At 36.2% G+C, this 17,043-nt stretch overlaps 1 protein-coding gene and 1 non-coding gene across 2 annotated transcripts; both read right to left on the reverse strand.

The window, feature by feature from the left end:
- Window positions 1-681: 681 nt before the first annotated feature.
- Window positions 682-821, reverse strand: LOC145077356 (small nucleolar RNA snoR143). The gene has a single exon (XR_013693135.1). It is a non-coding gene; the product is annotated as a small nucleolar RNA snoR143 (small nucleolar RNA).
- Window positions 822-14,258: 13,437 nt separating this feature from the next.
- LOC145074505 (Radical SAM superfamily protein) lies at window positions 14,259-16,781 on the reverse strand. The gene is made up of 10 exons (XM_079020868.1): window positions 16,525-16,781; window positions 16,345-16,420; window positions 16,129-16,226; window positions 15,943-16,044; window positions 15,766-15,852; window positions 15,584-15,700; window positions 15,368-15,471; window positions 15,135-15,274; window positions 14,916-15,052; window positions 14,259-14,700 (listed from the first exon to the last, which is right to left on the reverse strand). The coding sequence occupies exons 1-10, from the start codon at window positions 16,741-16,743 to the stop codon at window positions 14,455-14,457; spliced, it is 1,326 nt and encodes a 441-aa protein (XP_078876994.1). The 5' UTR covers window positions 16,744-16,781; the 3' UTR covers window positions 14,259-14,454.
- Window positions 16,782-17,043: the final 262 nt, after the last annotated feature.

The following is a 17,043-nucleotide window of genomic DNA, read 5'->3' on the forward strand; positions in this document are numbered from 1 at the left end:
CATATCTTTCAGGCTAAATGAGCTGGAATAACCATTATACACCAAACCATGCCTCTTTCTTTTCTTTCTTGGATTATTAATATTTTTAAATAACTTATTTTAAATTTGTTTTTTATTTTTTATTATTTTTTTTCATCATTCATCACAAATTTCTTATTTCTTTTCAGTCATGATTTCTGGATTTCTTTTCAGTACAGAAACTATAAATGGCACTCGGTATTAAGCTATTCATCGACTACTCTATTGATTTTATATAAAATCAATTAGCTTTTCTGTCACTTTTTGAAGGATCTTAATTTAAACCCACTTGATTAGCTAACACACACACACACACACACACATATATATATATATATATATATATATTGTTTCAAACCCACAGCTAAGGTTCACATACAAACAAAACACTTAACCTAAATGTTGAAAAAAACCTAACTGAAACTTTGCCAAATCAGTAGACATCCAACAAAATTAAAGCCAAGTATCTTTGTCAAAAAAGAATGTAATGTCAAGTCTTAGAAGCAAAGTTCTACACTCTGAGGAGTAATGTAGAACTTCGCTTCTCACTTGGCCGATGTAAGTTTAGCTATCGCAGTATCAACTTATTGCAATAAGATGACATATTGCATACTGTTTTTAACTAAAATAATCAGATCCCAATATATAATCCTTCTAAATTAGTGATGTGAGATAGATATTAGTAGACAAACAGATGGGAAAAACTGTTCATCTGTGGAAACCATCCCTACGGTTGTCTGGCCGCTGCCTGATCTTCAACAACTTGATAACTCCATCATCAATCGATTGCTCAATTGATAAAACAAGCTCAACACATTGAGAAAAATCAGGCTTTTCATATACGCATCGTTGTGCATAGATAGAGAAACAGAGATTAAAAATCTCTCTCTACCTACAATCGAATACAACAAATGCAATTAAAACCGAATACGAACATAAAAAAAAAAAAACAAGAGAGAGGGCTCATATCAAGTGTAGTTTTAGAGATCTCTGTCATCGCGAAGAATTTAACGAGAAAAAAACCAAAAACATTAAATCAATGAGCTTCTTGATGTGCCATTGGAGCCATCTATGTACAGGAGCTACAAAGAGGCGGCATAAAGCTCATTGAATCTCATCGGTTTTTCTCTGTAGAAAACCCGCTAGAGCCCTCTCTCTTTATAATCACAGCCCTAGTTTTGCTAGAACACAAATTTCAAATTCAAGCTAACAATTGAAAGAAATAGAGAGATGCAGAGTTGGAAAACTGCAATCTTGTTGGGGTGTCGCTAGATGGCAGAGACGGCTGCCGGAGGATTTGAAAGAGAGGGTTGGTTTGTTTCAATACTCCTCGTTGATATATATAGTATAGAGTATCAGCGTTCTAGGGTTTTCAGCCGTATCGAAGATTGGATGCAGTACTGTACTACGTCGTTTCGCCGAAGGGTAATTAACAGAAAACTTAACGGCAATTTGCACATCTAAACGGGATATCGTTAGGCTTCTACTTGCCATTGCATTTTAATGGGGTTTTTTTTTTTTTTTTTTTGGCTTAAAGTTCTCGTGTGCGGAAGACATAGTGTGATGCGCTGCGAACAAATCGACTCCTTTCCTTTGAAACAAAGCACCTGAAACCAAAAGTGTAAACCGTAAGCACGAAGCTTAGTGAGCTCTCCCATCATACCACATACCATACAATCACATAGCACACATACTGTACAATCATATAACATACCATACTTGTCAGACATTTTTGGGGTGCCCGACCTACCCGGTATGGCCATTCTGGGGTGCCGACCTACCCGTACGACCATTATGGGGTGTCGTCCTACCTGTGCGACCATTTTGGGGTACCGACCACCCTTCGGTCTTAACAACCGAACCTCGGGGACTGTTTCACCCCTACCACTACTACTATCACATATCATAACGTAACATACTATCAGACATATTTTGGGTGTCTGACTACCCTTCGGTCCTAACAACCGAACATCGGGGATTGTTCCCCTCCTACTACCCCTAACACATATATCAGATCATGCTAGCATATAATCATGACATCACATACTGTCAGACATATCGGGTGTGTCTGACTACCCTTAGTTCCTAACAACCGAACTCTATTACTATAACACATCAAGCTAGCATATAACATATCAGGTAGTAGCAAAACTAGATGATATCACAAAGACAATCATCTAACACACAACTCCACCTGGTGGGCCGACATTGTAGCTATAGACCCACCGCTACTGGAAGGTAACTCACCTCACACTGCTGAAGTCCCGAAGACACAATCCCCCACTTGCTGAAGTCCCGCAGACTTGACCCCAGTTGCTGGCTAACAGATTCCCGAACTACTAACACACACACAAACACAGTGGTGTATGGTGGCAGCCACCACCTCACGGTGGTGGTGGTTCTCTTTGGATCTCCGACCAAGATGCACTCCTGCAACCTTATACCATCACAGTATGCACACACTCCAAGATAATCACACACATAACATCAGAACACACATAACCATCGTTGGAAACGCACCAGTCTCGGCCACCCCCACGGTGGCGTGAAGCAGCCGAACGAACAAGAAGCTACGCTATCCACATCGGAACCACAACAGCGTCGCATCACCAGGCATAAATGGAGAAGGGCAAGAATAATACTGTAGGGAGAAGGTCGTTCGACATCCGAACAGTAGCAAACGACCAGGCTTTCTCGAACCTCCACTTCCTGTGACTGGACATTGACTTCGCCGGTTACAACGCAAAAACCCGGTCTCGGTGGTCCTTGTCGTTCACGGTGTCGCCGGCAGCAATGAAACTTCGACGAAGCAGCAGCGTTGGGATGATGTCTTCCACCCCTAGTCGGTCTCTAATGCTAACGGTGACGAGGACTACCCGACGATGTTGGGCGGCCGGAAAAACGAACGGAGTAGATGATGGTGGCACCGGATCGAAGATGAAGAAGGAGGGTAAGTTGGCGGCCATGGGTGGTCACTTGTATGGGTGAGGCTGAACATATCTTCTTAGGGTTAGGGTTAGAACTGGTAGTGTTAAGCTTTTATACCTAATGTCATAAAGCCTTATTTCCATTATTGCATAAACAGTCCCTCTCTATCCAATTCTTTTCAACTATGATCCAAAATTTACCATTTGAACCCTGCTTCCTGAATCCTTTACAATTGAACTCCGAATTTTACCTTGTTAACCCCAACCAACCAAAAAACCTTCAACTTAAGTCCTCATAGTTACCATGCAGCCCCTCTTCTACAATTATTTTCAAATGAGGTCCGTAGTTAACTCTTGAGCCCCTGTTTTCCATAAATCCTTTCATATTAGGTCTAATACTTACCAAACAGTCCCCATTTTCTAAAATTGTGACAATTAGCCCTTCAAGACCATCCTTTGATATATAATTATTTATTTTAGGGCTACTATTCATTCATTAATTTATTTATTTAACTAATAAATAAATGAGTGTTACATGACATCTGCGAGGTGAGTTATCCTCACTATATCGATAGGGTCTACGGCACCAATGTCGGCTCTTTAGTTGTTATTGTTATGGTATGCTACATGTGGTTACGATCTGTTAGATCGGAATCGGGGTAGACAATATGTTATGCTCTTATGATCCGTAGGGATTGGTATGTAGTGACCTACTAGGTCGGTACTCTAGTTACAGGAGAATTTTATGATTGATGATCAGTGTGATAGATATGTTTGATGTTTGTATATGTCTGTATATGATAGTATGCGCACATGGTTATTTGCTGGTGGTTGGGTTGAGGCGGTCCTGCTTTGTGCTGAAGGCCAATATACCCTATGAGCGGTCTGGAGAGACTGTAGGCCCATGTGGCAGACCAGTCATGCCGAAGGCTCAGGATAGATTCAGACAGACTGTAGGCCCGACAGGGCGGTCCAGTCAGACTGATGGCCTAGTATGTATGATGATTGATTGATTATTACTGATATGATATTGTCAGTGTGGTATTGGTATTTTGGGGGTAGCTCACTAAGCCCTCGGGCTTACAGTTTTCAGTTTATTGTTTCAGGTACTTCAGGAGATCATGGAAAGGCGAAGGCGTGACCGTACCGCTCCTCATCCTTATGTTATGATTTTTGGGACACTCTGATGGAAAATGATTTGAAAACATTTTGTAAACAATGATATTTGGTTTTTATTTATGTTTGAAAAAGTTTAAATTTGGCGTAAAGTTTATGGATGTTACAAGAAAATTAAAATTCCCGCCACCAGACCCTTGGACTCGTCGAGTCCACTATGGAACTCGTCGAGTAGGACCTACTCGTCGATTCCATACATAGACTCGGCGAGTCTGCCAATCAGAAACCAAAAAATTCGATTTTCAAGATCTTTGGTGTTTCACTTTTGCATCTATTCACTAGAAAAACGACCTAGGCTCTAATATCACTATTGAGTTATGAGCATAACATCTATGTTTTTCTAATTAAACATACAACATTGAATACCAAAGCAATAAACCCTAATTGACTAACATAAAAATCTGAAAATCACATGTGATTAGGGTTAGAAAGTTTACCTTGATTGTTATGTAGCAATAACAATCACAATCCTTCTTGATATCGACTTCTGAAAGCCCAGTGCCTCAAATGTTGCACCTCTAATGAAATCACAAACACCCAATGCAACCAGATGGCTTAGAGAGGGAAGGATTTTGGTGGGTGTCGAGACCACCAAATAAAAAACCTATATACGACGACATACAAAAATGAATTGTAGTGGCGTTAATAGGGATCAAATCCACAGGGATTGGTTCGAATCAAATCTATGCATTCAGTTCTACGAAATAAAAATATACAATGATATGGGAGGGGGGGGGGGGGGGGTTCAAAATGTTAAATGTGATAAAAACAAATTTAAAAAATAACAAAAATGGAAAAATACAAAATCTATAAAATAAAACGTTCCAATATCGGGATAAATCGCAAGTTCAATTATTTGACTAATCATCATAATTTTGTGGTGCAATGAGTTTAATGGATACTAAATTGGCTATAGCAATTTAAAACGCTTGAGATCACCTAGACTTTTTTTAGTTAATACAATAGTTAGAGAAGCTCATAACATATTTTATTAGTTGAAGTCATAATTTACATGAGACATGTAATTAATGAAAATTAACTAGCATTAAGAACCAAAAACTCACCAAATCCAAGAGGAGTCAAAATGTTTTCACTACCATGTTAGAGAAAATATTTTCATGATTGTGTGAAAGAAAAACAATCACAATAACCATTTGTTGTTTGTTAATTTGAAGATCTATTACGTAATCAAGAAATTAACCAACTAATTAAACATTCATATATCTAAACTCATGATTAAAGACATATGAACATAAACAGATGTTTTACTAGAAAATATTTTCATGGAATACCATCAAAAACCACACAAAACTATTTCTAATCAATTAATTGCTTCATAGATTCACCCAATATTTAAAATATAAACTAACTAGACAAAATAATAATAACAATAAAAATGATAGAAATTATACCAATACCGATTACGAAATGAAGATTATAAAGCTCCTTGAAATCGTCACTTCTTGTTGCTTCAAAAAACTTCATTCATAATCCAAGTATTAATACAAAAATTAACCTAATCTAACGTAAATAACTTATTACAAGATTATAAAATCAATGATAAATATATCAATGATAATATTATTTGAATTCCAAAAATAAGAAACGAAAAGAAAGGAGTGAGACACCAAAGGCGCCGTCACTCCCTCTACTCCTACTACCGGCGAAATGTGAATTGTGATACTTCTGTTTCGTGCCCTTGATTGGCTGTGTTTCCAAGCTACACAATAAGCCAAAGCGGGCTCAATTAAAAGGAAAAATGGGCTGCTGTTAATAAATCAGAATGGGCTCCTGGAAACTCATATTTGGGCTATTTAAAATCTGAAAATGGGCTGCCACAAGCTTTATGCATTGGGCTGCCAAAACTAAAGTTGACAGCTTCCTATTCAGCTGTTCAGAAGGCCTAAAACTATATTAAAACTAGTCCGAATCCATTTCTTTTTGGTGAGGTTGAAGATTGATGAGTTCTGAAGACTCCTTTAAATTTTCAGCTCAACCGGACATCGTTTTCCCCTCCGTCTGATCGTTTGAAGAATCTCGCGCAAAGCTGTCAAGATCCGGAAAATTAATTTATATCGCTTTGTTTTTCTTGTCGTTCACGGATTTTGCTTTGAGACTTCAATCGCAATTGCAAGGTATTGGATGCGGCTTTAACGATGCTCTAAAATATCATCTTGCTCGAACAAATATACACAAAAATAGCTTAAACGAGTAAAAATATTCAAAACAATAAATCTAACGATTTAATGCAAAAAGAATATTAAAAATGCTAAGCGTAAAAGATAACGATTGCTAAAATATATACAAATAATCAAGTTATCAGATTTCGGCTAGGGTTTCTCATAAAACTCATAGGGCCGAAATCCTACGTAAAGGGTTCCTTATATAGTTGTGTGGGCTGCTAGGGTTTCTGAAGGAAACCCTAATTCCTGTTTAAGGCCTAAGCAGCCTATGGATTGCTTCCTTAGAGCCCTTGGACGAAATCTTATGGGCTTCCCCATAAATTTCGTACACTCCACTCTATGGAGTCCATCAACCCAACTCGCAACTAACAGTTAATTGCAATATCAGTCTCTTTTGATCACCAAATTAATTTCTGATTAATACTAATTAATTAATATGATTTCCAAATAATATCTTAAACTTGTAATATATTAATAAAACCATTTTGAGTACCAATTTATTATTCATATAATAAATTCTACTATCTCTCCTCTTGTCATCCTATCAAGTTGCACGAGTGAAGGCAACCTAAAAGGACCATGCTCATAATCGGGTCAAGTACATATCAAAATAGTTATGGGCTTAGACACCTAATCCAACAACATAATCCAACAGTCTCCCACTTAGATAAGTCTAATAATTATAACTGCAAGTACAACTTAACAAACCGACTAGCAATCGTAGCTCTTAAAAGCCGTTGTCGAACTCTGACACGCCATTTAGATAAGGGATCATATATTCCTCTATTCTAGATATCGTATGGACATGAGACATGGATCACAATTATTCTCTTTGTCCATGTATTGTTTCCGATTTCTGATTTATGACGACCGACTAATTGAACAAATCAAATTAGTCCAGGCTTGACCAAACGCTTAGGGTGTCATCACTAAATCTGAGGAGGAGATGAGGGAGCATTATCCAGAGTTGTTCGAGATGGCGGACTTCAAGGACAAAGTCTGATTCAAGTGGGGGAGGATTGTAACGCTCGATAATTTCCAAGGTATTTATTTAACTTGTGGGTTATTTAATTGTTATGAGTTGGGCCTTAGTTTTGGATCAAGATAGGCCAAAGGTAAAATGGTCATTTTACCCCAAGTATGGATTATTTATTATAGTTTGGAACTTAAGTTTTGATTGGGTGTTATTTTTGTACTAATAGCTCTGGGAGTCGTCAGTGCAACAACTATGGATTTCTTTCTGTGAGATTCAACAATTGAGGTGAGTTTCATCATTGGGTTTAGCGGGTCTAAGGCACCAGTTTCGGCCCTTATTGATTATGTTAGGATGCTAGGAGTTTGCGTAACCCTTGCATGTGGTATGTGTTGTTATGTATACCGGGCGGGGCTCGATGCTAGGCAAGGCATGAGGACTGAAACATATGCTAGTGTTATGATCATTATATGTGTTAGCATGACTATGTGATATTGATTTTATGTGTATAGCGAGTGAGGCCCATGACAGGCGAGGCCTGAGAGTAACAGATCTGTATACCGAGCAGAGCTCTATGTTGGGCGGGGCCCAGTGTATGATTTATTATGTATGGTATGGGGTAGTTTGGGGAACTCACTAAGATTTATGCTTATGGTTTTCAATTTATGTTTCAGGTACTTCCAATGGAAAGGGGAAGAGCTCGGGATGACTGCATTGCACACACCATATGGATGCTGTTTATCGGACACACACTGATTTTCCTGATATTTGGCATACTTATTTTATTTGGGTTGTATGAGCTATGATTTGAAGTATTGATTTCAATTGAATGAAAAATGAAATTTTTGGGTTGTTACAGTAGGGAATTATCGTTCATAACCAATATGGACAATGTAGTTAGTTCTTGCATAAATCATGTATTCCCTGATTCTTACCAAAGATATACTTTTAAAAGTGTGTTCAAGTTTATGCATAAAAGAGGCGTCTCTGGAAGAATATTGGAAACTTTGTTTTGGACGACATCCAACACATATACTGTGAATGATTTTGAAGAAAACTTCCATTGGTAACCCCTGGTGCTTGTGAAGTGTTTGCCAACATCGGTCTGCGAAATGGGCAAGATCCTATTTCCCTAACATTCGTTGGAATGTAATCAACATTGATGTTCCCTATTTTTTTGTGTTGTCGGTAAATCAACACAATATACCGATAATAATGATTACCGAGACAATTCGAAACTACATTCAACGGACTTTCGTTGAACGCAGTTTAATGGCAGATAAAATATTGGGTGCAATATTAAATTATTTAATTATTTGTACAAGAACCTTATTTGATCATATTTACTTTTCAGGGAGGTTGACTAATGTACTCACCCCGTATGCTAAAATGGTGCTTCATAAAAGGACGCAAAAGTATGTTCATTGGCAAGCAACAAAGATCCCACCAGAGATCCCATCTCTGTTCCCGTCCGACATTTATCGACTTTTTGGTTTTAAAAAAACTCGTGTTGTAGATCTGAACTTTCATACATGTTCATGTGGGAAATTATGTAGTCTGGGTATAGCATGCGGTCATGCTATTACAGTATCATGTGATTCGAATATCCATGAATTACCTGATATGGTTCAAATATATTACCGGGCTGATGTGTTTAAGATTGCCTACCAGACACATACTGTGCACCCTCTTACCCTCTATCAGAATGGGAAATACCCGACCCTATGATGGTTGTTTTATTGCCAATGTAATTGCAATTAATTGTTTGTAATTGATTTGCAATGTCTAATGGAAAATATTATTATTGACCTAATATTTGTTACATAACAAACAAGCAAACATTACATATTAAAGAGATTAAGTTACATAAACTTAGTTGATGAACATAAAGCTTACAACTTGTACACAACAATTCCAAAAATGGAAATTCAACTACAAATTAACGCTATCTTTAAGTGCAAATTTTGGGTTTCAAGTTTCTTCTTCGATTGAATTAAGTCAATGATTATCAATGAATTACTATCTTTTGTTTTGTCAACCCAACAGATAAACCCAGTTGTGGTCCCTGAAATTTTAATACTACCTCCATCCCGAAATTATAATCTATCTTTCCTTTTTGGTTTGTCCAAAAATAAGAGTCAACTTCTAAAAATTAAATAACATTTTTACCAAAATACCCCCTCATTATTACTGAACTAACTAAGCATTTAGTGGAACATTAAATGCAAAGTAAGGGCAAAACTATCATTTTATTATATAAAGTTAGTGGTAATTAATGTTTCCTTAATCTGTGTGTTTTTTGTCCATGAGCAATAATTTTGGGGCGGAGGGGGTATCAAACACATGACGTATATTAATATTAATTCAAAGAAAAATAATGAAAGGATAACCCACATACCTCTTTAGGACAAGCGCAAAAAAGCCGTTTAGGGTTATTTCTAGTCGTTGATGTCCTTATAATACCTTGAGAGCCACAATCACAATATGTCATTTCTTTGGATTATGAGAAATAATTTTTTACTAGTAAATTTAACAAGGTAAAGAGTTTAGAATGTTGAATTCCTTTATACAATGGCATTTACTATTCTGGAAACACATTCCAGAGCCATATTCCAGAATTGTTATTTTTGACCCTCGTTTCAGAACAACAATTGTCGTAGATTCCTTACATATGTGTAGTCATTTCAAAAAGTAAATGTCATAGATTCCTAATACTATTATGCACCCTTATCCCGGAACCCCATTCTGGAGAAACATTATGGAATTGCTATTTTGGACATTACTTTCTTAACATAAAATGCACCTAAGATGCATCATCATAGGCACTGACTCTGTATTCATAGCCTACACCATGTGTTATCATTTGAAACAATAATTGTCATAGATTCTTGACATATCCTGACACTATTTTGGACCCTCATTCCGGAACCACATTCCGGATTTGCTATTTTGGTCCCTAGTTCCGGACATTGCTTTTTGACCTTAAAATGCACATAGCATGCATCTTCAATGTAGAATTTTTTTTTGGAATGAGTTCATCTCACAATGGTGTTTGGCATTGTGAAGAAGAAGATTTATATGTTTGTTCAGATAATAACCTGTTTCCGGAAGGCCCAAATTTCCCACTCCTGGATAAAATGTCTGATGACGTTTTCCAAGCGATGAAAGCTGCTGAAGAAGCAAGTGAAAGGGACTCTAAAAGAAGTCTCACACTAAATCAACATGTAGACGATCTTACGGAACAAGTAAATGAAAAAGAAAAATGGGTTGCTGAAGCTATGGAAGAAGTGAAACAAGCTAAGAAGTGGATTAAAGATACAAATGCGGAGATTGATAAGCTTCGTGCAGAACGAGACCGTCTAATAGTTGTTGTTAGAATTAGAGGAAATTTTATCGACCGCGAACGAAATATGTATCCCTTATAATTTCCTAATTTGTGGAAACCAATCAAAGTATATATTAGGATTTATAATGCTCTTTAATGAAAAAATTATCATTTTAGATAATCATATCGTTCCTTTTACAAAATCTAGTTTTAATAGACATTACAATATCCATATTTAAAATTAGATTACATTTATGGCCGATAACTGAGAGCTTGCATCCGATGCAAACTAGTCGTGTATACATGATTTTCAAACAATTCCATGTAGGTCTCAGTTAGTTTCAAGCCATTATCCGTCAATTCGACTCGATCTTCTATTGTTGGAGTTGTCCTACGTGTTTTTCAAAGATGCCCATCATGTTCACGGATTTTCGTGTATTTTCAGACATGGTAATGAGGAGCATTTGCATGTTATACAATGCTATTTTTCTCCGCTCCTCAACCACTGAAGGCGGTAATGGGATTTCCAGTATTACCATTCGTTGTTTCGCACGTTTATAATCACAGATCATTTCTAATGCAGTCGTATCAACAAGACGTCGTTGTTCGTCTTCAAGACGTGGTATAACATATTCTATATGCAACTCATCATCATCATTCAAGCCACTGGATGTTGGAGACTGAAAGTAAAATATACCTAAATTATATTAATATACTCACTTAAAACCAATGTGCATAAAGTATTTAATAATAATAAAACCAACTTGCTGAAACATATCCATAATAAAAAAAATATAATTGCAACTAGTCTATCATTACAAATTTGTCTACACTTGATCTAGTCTCATATTTCAGAGTTTTATCTACTTTCAATTTAAGTTTTAACACCCTTTTTGATTTTTTTTCTTAAGTTTATAGGTGCCTTTGTTGGTGTATTTTTTATTTTATTTTGTAATTCAACATCTTGGTTTTTTATCAGTAAAAACAAAACTCCAAGAGCATTTTAATACATCACCATAAAAATAAATTAAAATTATAAATTTTTGTTTTTCGATTTTACGTTTATCAGACGCAATTCCGAAAGCTCATGCAAATGGAATACAACTTCGTCCTTCGTAAAACTCACTTTTTTAACAATATCCACTCAAACTTGTCTTTGGACTAACATGGGTTATTAAACAATATTTAGAAAAAAAATTGATAAACATCATTATTCCGGATTGATACTCCATAACATCTTTCCAGAATAGTTTATCGGGTTCCGGACCACGTTCTTCGTGTTCTGGACTTACAATACCATTTTGGAACCTACAATACGTACTTTCGGACTAAAACAAGCGATCTGAAACACACTGCAAGGTACTTATATGAGATTCATACACGTACAACGACAAAAACATAAAAAAAGGATAATTCTGAATCCATCATAGTCTCCTGGAGTCGTTCCTCGTATTCCGGACCATTCCGGAATACATAAATCCTTTTATACAATCAAATACAAAGTAACTTAAAGAGTAAAACTTATTTGATTTGATGAATCCATATTGAAAATTAGCTCTGAAATACGGGTAGATCGTACTTCAGATTTACAAATTTCGGACTGTGTATTCCAGATTTTTTGTGTGTGAGGCTCATATATATACAATTTGGCTACAGTATTGAGCTTGGGCCGGTTTTCGGGACCGAAATGACCAATTCCGGACCTAGTGGTTAGTTTTTTTTTTTTTTTTTTTTAAAAGGTTATATTTTTAAAAAATACCTTAGATTACTCAATTTTCCTTATTTTTTTTTTGATTTGGAAAGGTTAAATAAGAAGCCTTTCAATCTTTTGTTTCATCAAGAAGGTGGAAGAATGAATGTGAAACAAAAAAGATTCAATTTTTTTGTCTAATCCAAAAGGTTGAAAAGATGAAAAAAAAAATTCATCTTACCAAAAAAAAAATAGAATAACAAAGGTGAGACGAAAAAAGATTTAATTTTTGTTTCATCCAAAAAGATGAAAAAGATTGAAAAAAAAATGAAGTTTTCAGTTTTTTATCCCACCAAAACATGTGGAGCAATAAAGGTGGATTTTTTTTTCCAAAATTTTGTATCACCCGATATTTTATAAAAAATTTATGAATGTTGGAATATACGCTTCACAACTACATAACGTTAATTTGTGACCAATCATTATATCAAAACATAGTCATATTTTATTCAACCGACATATGTTTGATATCATTTAACCAACATTCTCTTTAAGATGTCTAGATAGTAAGACAAAAGGATCACGAGACATGCGTTAGAGCTTATTACATTATCTATCATTTTCTTGCAATAACTCTTAACGTGAATTCAGTCCAGACGTTATGGAAAATTTATCATGCTTTTGCTTCAAATTTCTCCTTAAAATGTATTGAAGATACAAATACATAAAAATTACGAGCAATAGTTTTCTTTTAAAATTAAGTCACAACAAAAAACGATAATAAAATAACAAAGAGAGACAACAATGATTTTCATACCCGATAGATCAACAATGGATAAAAGAGAGATGAGATAAAAGACACATACCTAATCCGTCGATGGGAAGCAGAGGTGTGAGCATGATGGAGGAGTGGGCGGCATGAATTGCCAATGGAGGATGGAAGGCATGAACAACTCTTGTGAAGGGGGCGGGGCATGAAAAAGATATGGTTGGGGAGGCGTGAAGGAATAGGATTAGAAGATGTTTTCCAAAAGAAAACTAAAAATTACAGAAACTCAAAAAAACTTATCGAAACGGGAATACATTCCGTGGCATAAGACAATACCATTTTGTTGAAAACCTATTGATACTAAACACCTTTGAGACAAGGGTCGAGAAAGGTTTTTTGAAAGTCTAAGGTGCAAGTGAGAGCATATATGTCTGAAATCCAAAATCCAAAATGACCAAAATACCACATTTCATAATGGTTGGTCATATTGGCAAAAATCTAAAATGAGATAAAATACCTATATTTTATGAAAATACAAAGTCATTTTTGTGACTATCCCTTAAAAAAACCAATCAAATGACAATCGGGTGAACCATTGCGCCATCTACTTTCTATCATAACTGTCAAAATCGCGATCATGATCGTACGATCCTAGGCATGAAAAACGAGCTGAATCGTAAATATATCGTATTTGGGGTATGATCATAAGATCGGGATACGATCCTACCTTCCCTTGATAATTTATTTATTTATTATTATTATTATTTTTACAAATGAAATTCCCTTTTACCACTTTATGTGTTTTATACCCTTTACCAATTACCATTTTGTGTTGTGACTTATAAATAATATTTTAAAGTTTTTATAACTTTTGAACGAAAAAATTAGATGTTTGAAATATTTTTCTTGTTTTAAAATTATATATTAAAATTATGTTGTACTTTGTGGGATCCTAGGATCCCGATCTTGCAAACCCAAAAACGATCCTATGTAGGATCCCGATCTTGACAACCTTGTTTTCTACTAACTACATGTTCATACAAAAATTTGACAATCAAATACGTATACAATTATACTTGTACTCTGACATAATCATATCATTACATTATCTTCATCTAACTTAACAGAAATCAATGAACACAACTAATCGATTTTAGATAATAAACACCGAAGAACAATGACAAAAATAAAAAAAAATGTCAAACAAGATACAAACAATTCACTAATAAAATATTACACCAAATCAAACCCTAACATGACATGCAGGGTTCCCCTATTTCATCTTCACTAATCTGCATTTCTTGTTCATACACAAGCTCAAGCCAACAGACCCTGGTCAGTAAACTGTCAAAAATGGTTGGACCCTTGACCAATCCTATGAGCCTATATATTATCAACAAGCAACTGCAGCTTCTTGTTCAAGTTCAGGTTCAGGTTCAGAATTAGAAATTATGTCATCAACCGAGGGTGTGATGTCATCAATGGAGGATGTGATGTCATCAATGGAAGGTATGACCAAGGGACTTTTCTGGAACTCATTTCGTAGCTGCCCGCAAGCTGCACTTGCATCTAGACCTCGTGTCTGACGTACACTGACTGTTATTTTACGTGACTCCAACATAGATTGAAATGCGTTGATCTGCAAATAATTAAACACAAAAATGAAACTTGTTTTTTCTAAACAAGACATGATAGAATAGAACATGCTAAACCAGATTGTACTGTATTTGACATCCATCAGAGTAACACTATGTCAGTCGGACAATAATTTTAATTTTTTTGTTCCACCCAAAAAGGTGGAACAAAAACGGTGGGACAAAACTTTTTGTCCCACCCAAAAAGGCGGACACGTACCGCTTTTCTGTAAGGGCGCTTATATTCAGTGCCGTCTATCGGGTTAAATGGGATGAGGTTCACATGGTATCCTGGTCCCCATTGATGAAGTAATTCTGCAAGTTCTTTCGCGTGCTCCACGTCATCATTGACTCCAGCTGTAAAAAAAAAACGGACTTAATTTTGTTTTAAAAATACGATTAATTGAAAAAGAATATAACTAAACGCAAAATTATGTACCTAGAAGTGTGTACTCGAAGGATACACGTCTACTAGTCTCATGAAAATAGTCCCTACAATCCTTCATAATTGCCTCTAGAGGGTATGACTTGGCACTTGGCACAATCTTTTCTCTTAGTTTTTGATTTGGAGCGTGAAGACTGAAATACATCAAACAATAAATAAAGATTAGTTTAAATTGTGTAAAATTATGTTAAGTATATAGTGATATGTAAAAAAGTATATTTTGTTACCTAAGAGCCAATGTCGATTGAAGTTTGTGGGAAGCAAGTTTCTTGATAGTGTTTGGAACGCCAACAGTGGAAATTGTCATCATCCTTTGTCCTATTTGTATATCCTTCAATCCAATAAACAACACACATTGGTAACATGACTTTTTATAATAACAAGAAAAGGAGAAAACATGTAGACATTGATTGAATAGATTTTTTTTTTTTTTTAAAGCAAACCTTGTTCAAGCATCGGTGAGCAGCAAGGACTTCTTTCAAGTTTAACATTGGTTCACCCATTCCCATGAATACCACATTAGTAACCCTATTGTTAAAGACCTCTTCTATTGCCAATACCTAAAAGTAAAACAATAACTTAGAATACAAAACAGGGTGTACCTAAAAGTCAACTAAAAGTCAACCTGCTCAACAATCTCGTGCCCCTTAAGGTTCCTTGAGAAGCCGCCTTTTCCAGTAGCACAAAATGAGCAGCGTAAAGGGCAGCCTACCTGTATAGTCAACAACAACGAGTACATGGTCAACTGTAATTAAGAACAATAAAATCAACCATGGTGGAAAGTGGAAAGGGGAAAGATCACCTGTGATGAGACACAAGCTGTAAGGCGAACAGAACCTTTATCATCTGCTACTGGTATGCCGACAGTTTCCACCAGTCGATTATCTTCCAATTTTATCAGCAACTGAAACATAATCGACGCAATGAATATGAAACATGAATACATGAATGAAGTGAATTTGATTTAAAGAATATGAAGATGATTAACCTTGATAGTGCCATCAGCTGCAGTTACAGAGCTATGCACAGATGAGCGTCCGACCACCCAACCAGCTTCTTGGAGTTCAGTTCTGAATGCTAGAGGAACTTTTATAAACAAACACGAAACAATTAGATTGAAAAAAGTCAAAAACCATTGCTAAATCTTCACAATTGTATCGAGATATCAATTAGTAAACTGAAATCGAAATAGCAAGGCGCTCACTCTGGCTGAATTCTTGAATTTCCTTAACCCTTCGTTTGTACAGGAGATGATGCAACTGTTTGCCTCTATAACTTTGCTACATCAAAAGAAATTCAGAATTTGATTGAAATGACAAACCTAATAATACCCATCATTCTTCGTGTGAAATCAATTGAATTTTAAGGGGTTTTCAGTATATACCTGGCCGAAGTCAGTAGCTAGCTGTTGAAGCTGTTCCTCTGACATGCCGAGAAGCACGTTCGAGTCTGGTAGCGAGGCCTTTATCTTGGTGGTAGTGGCGGCGGCGGTGGTGGTGGTGGGAACAGTGACGATGGTGCGAGAGGAGGAGACGACGAGGGCACGTGACCGTGCAGCACGAGCCAGTGGTGTTACGGAGCACATGAACTGTAGCAACGCCATTGATGATTGATAAACCTTCGCCAAGCAACAAAACCTCGGATATTGGATATTTCAAGCCTGTCCCAAATCCTAACATTTATGTAAACGGCGTCGTTTTATCAATATGAGGGAACTGTGAACATTAGCATTCTATCATTTGAAACCAGAAAGGTTACCCCGCTACGGGGGTCAGAAGCTTTCAATGTTGTTTTCGAATCGATGAATATGACAGACGTAGAAAGTGCAAGAATTAAAAGCCTGGGCTTTGCCACGGACCGTTTTTTCATGCTTTTATGAAAAAATGTAAAAGTTTTGACTGCA

Source organism: Lactuca serriola, chromosome 9 (genome assembly GCF_051521515.1).
Source record: "Lactuca serriola cultivar US96UC23 chromosome 9, Lser_US96UC23_V15, whole genome shotgun sequence".
In the NCBI taxonomy this organism is placed as follows: Eukaryota; Viridiplantae; Streptophyta; class Magnoliopsida; order Asterales; family Asteraceae; genus Lactuca; species Lactuca serriola.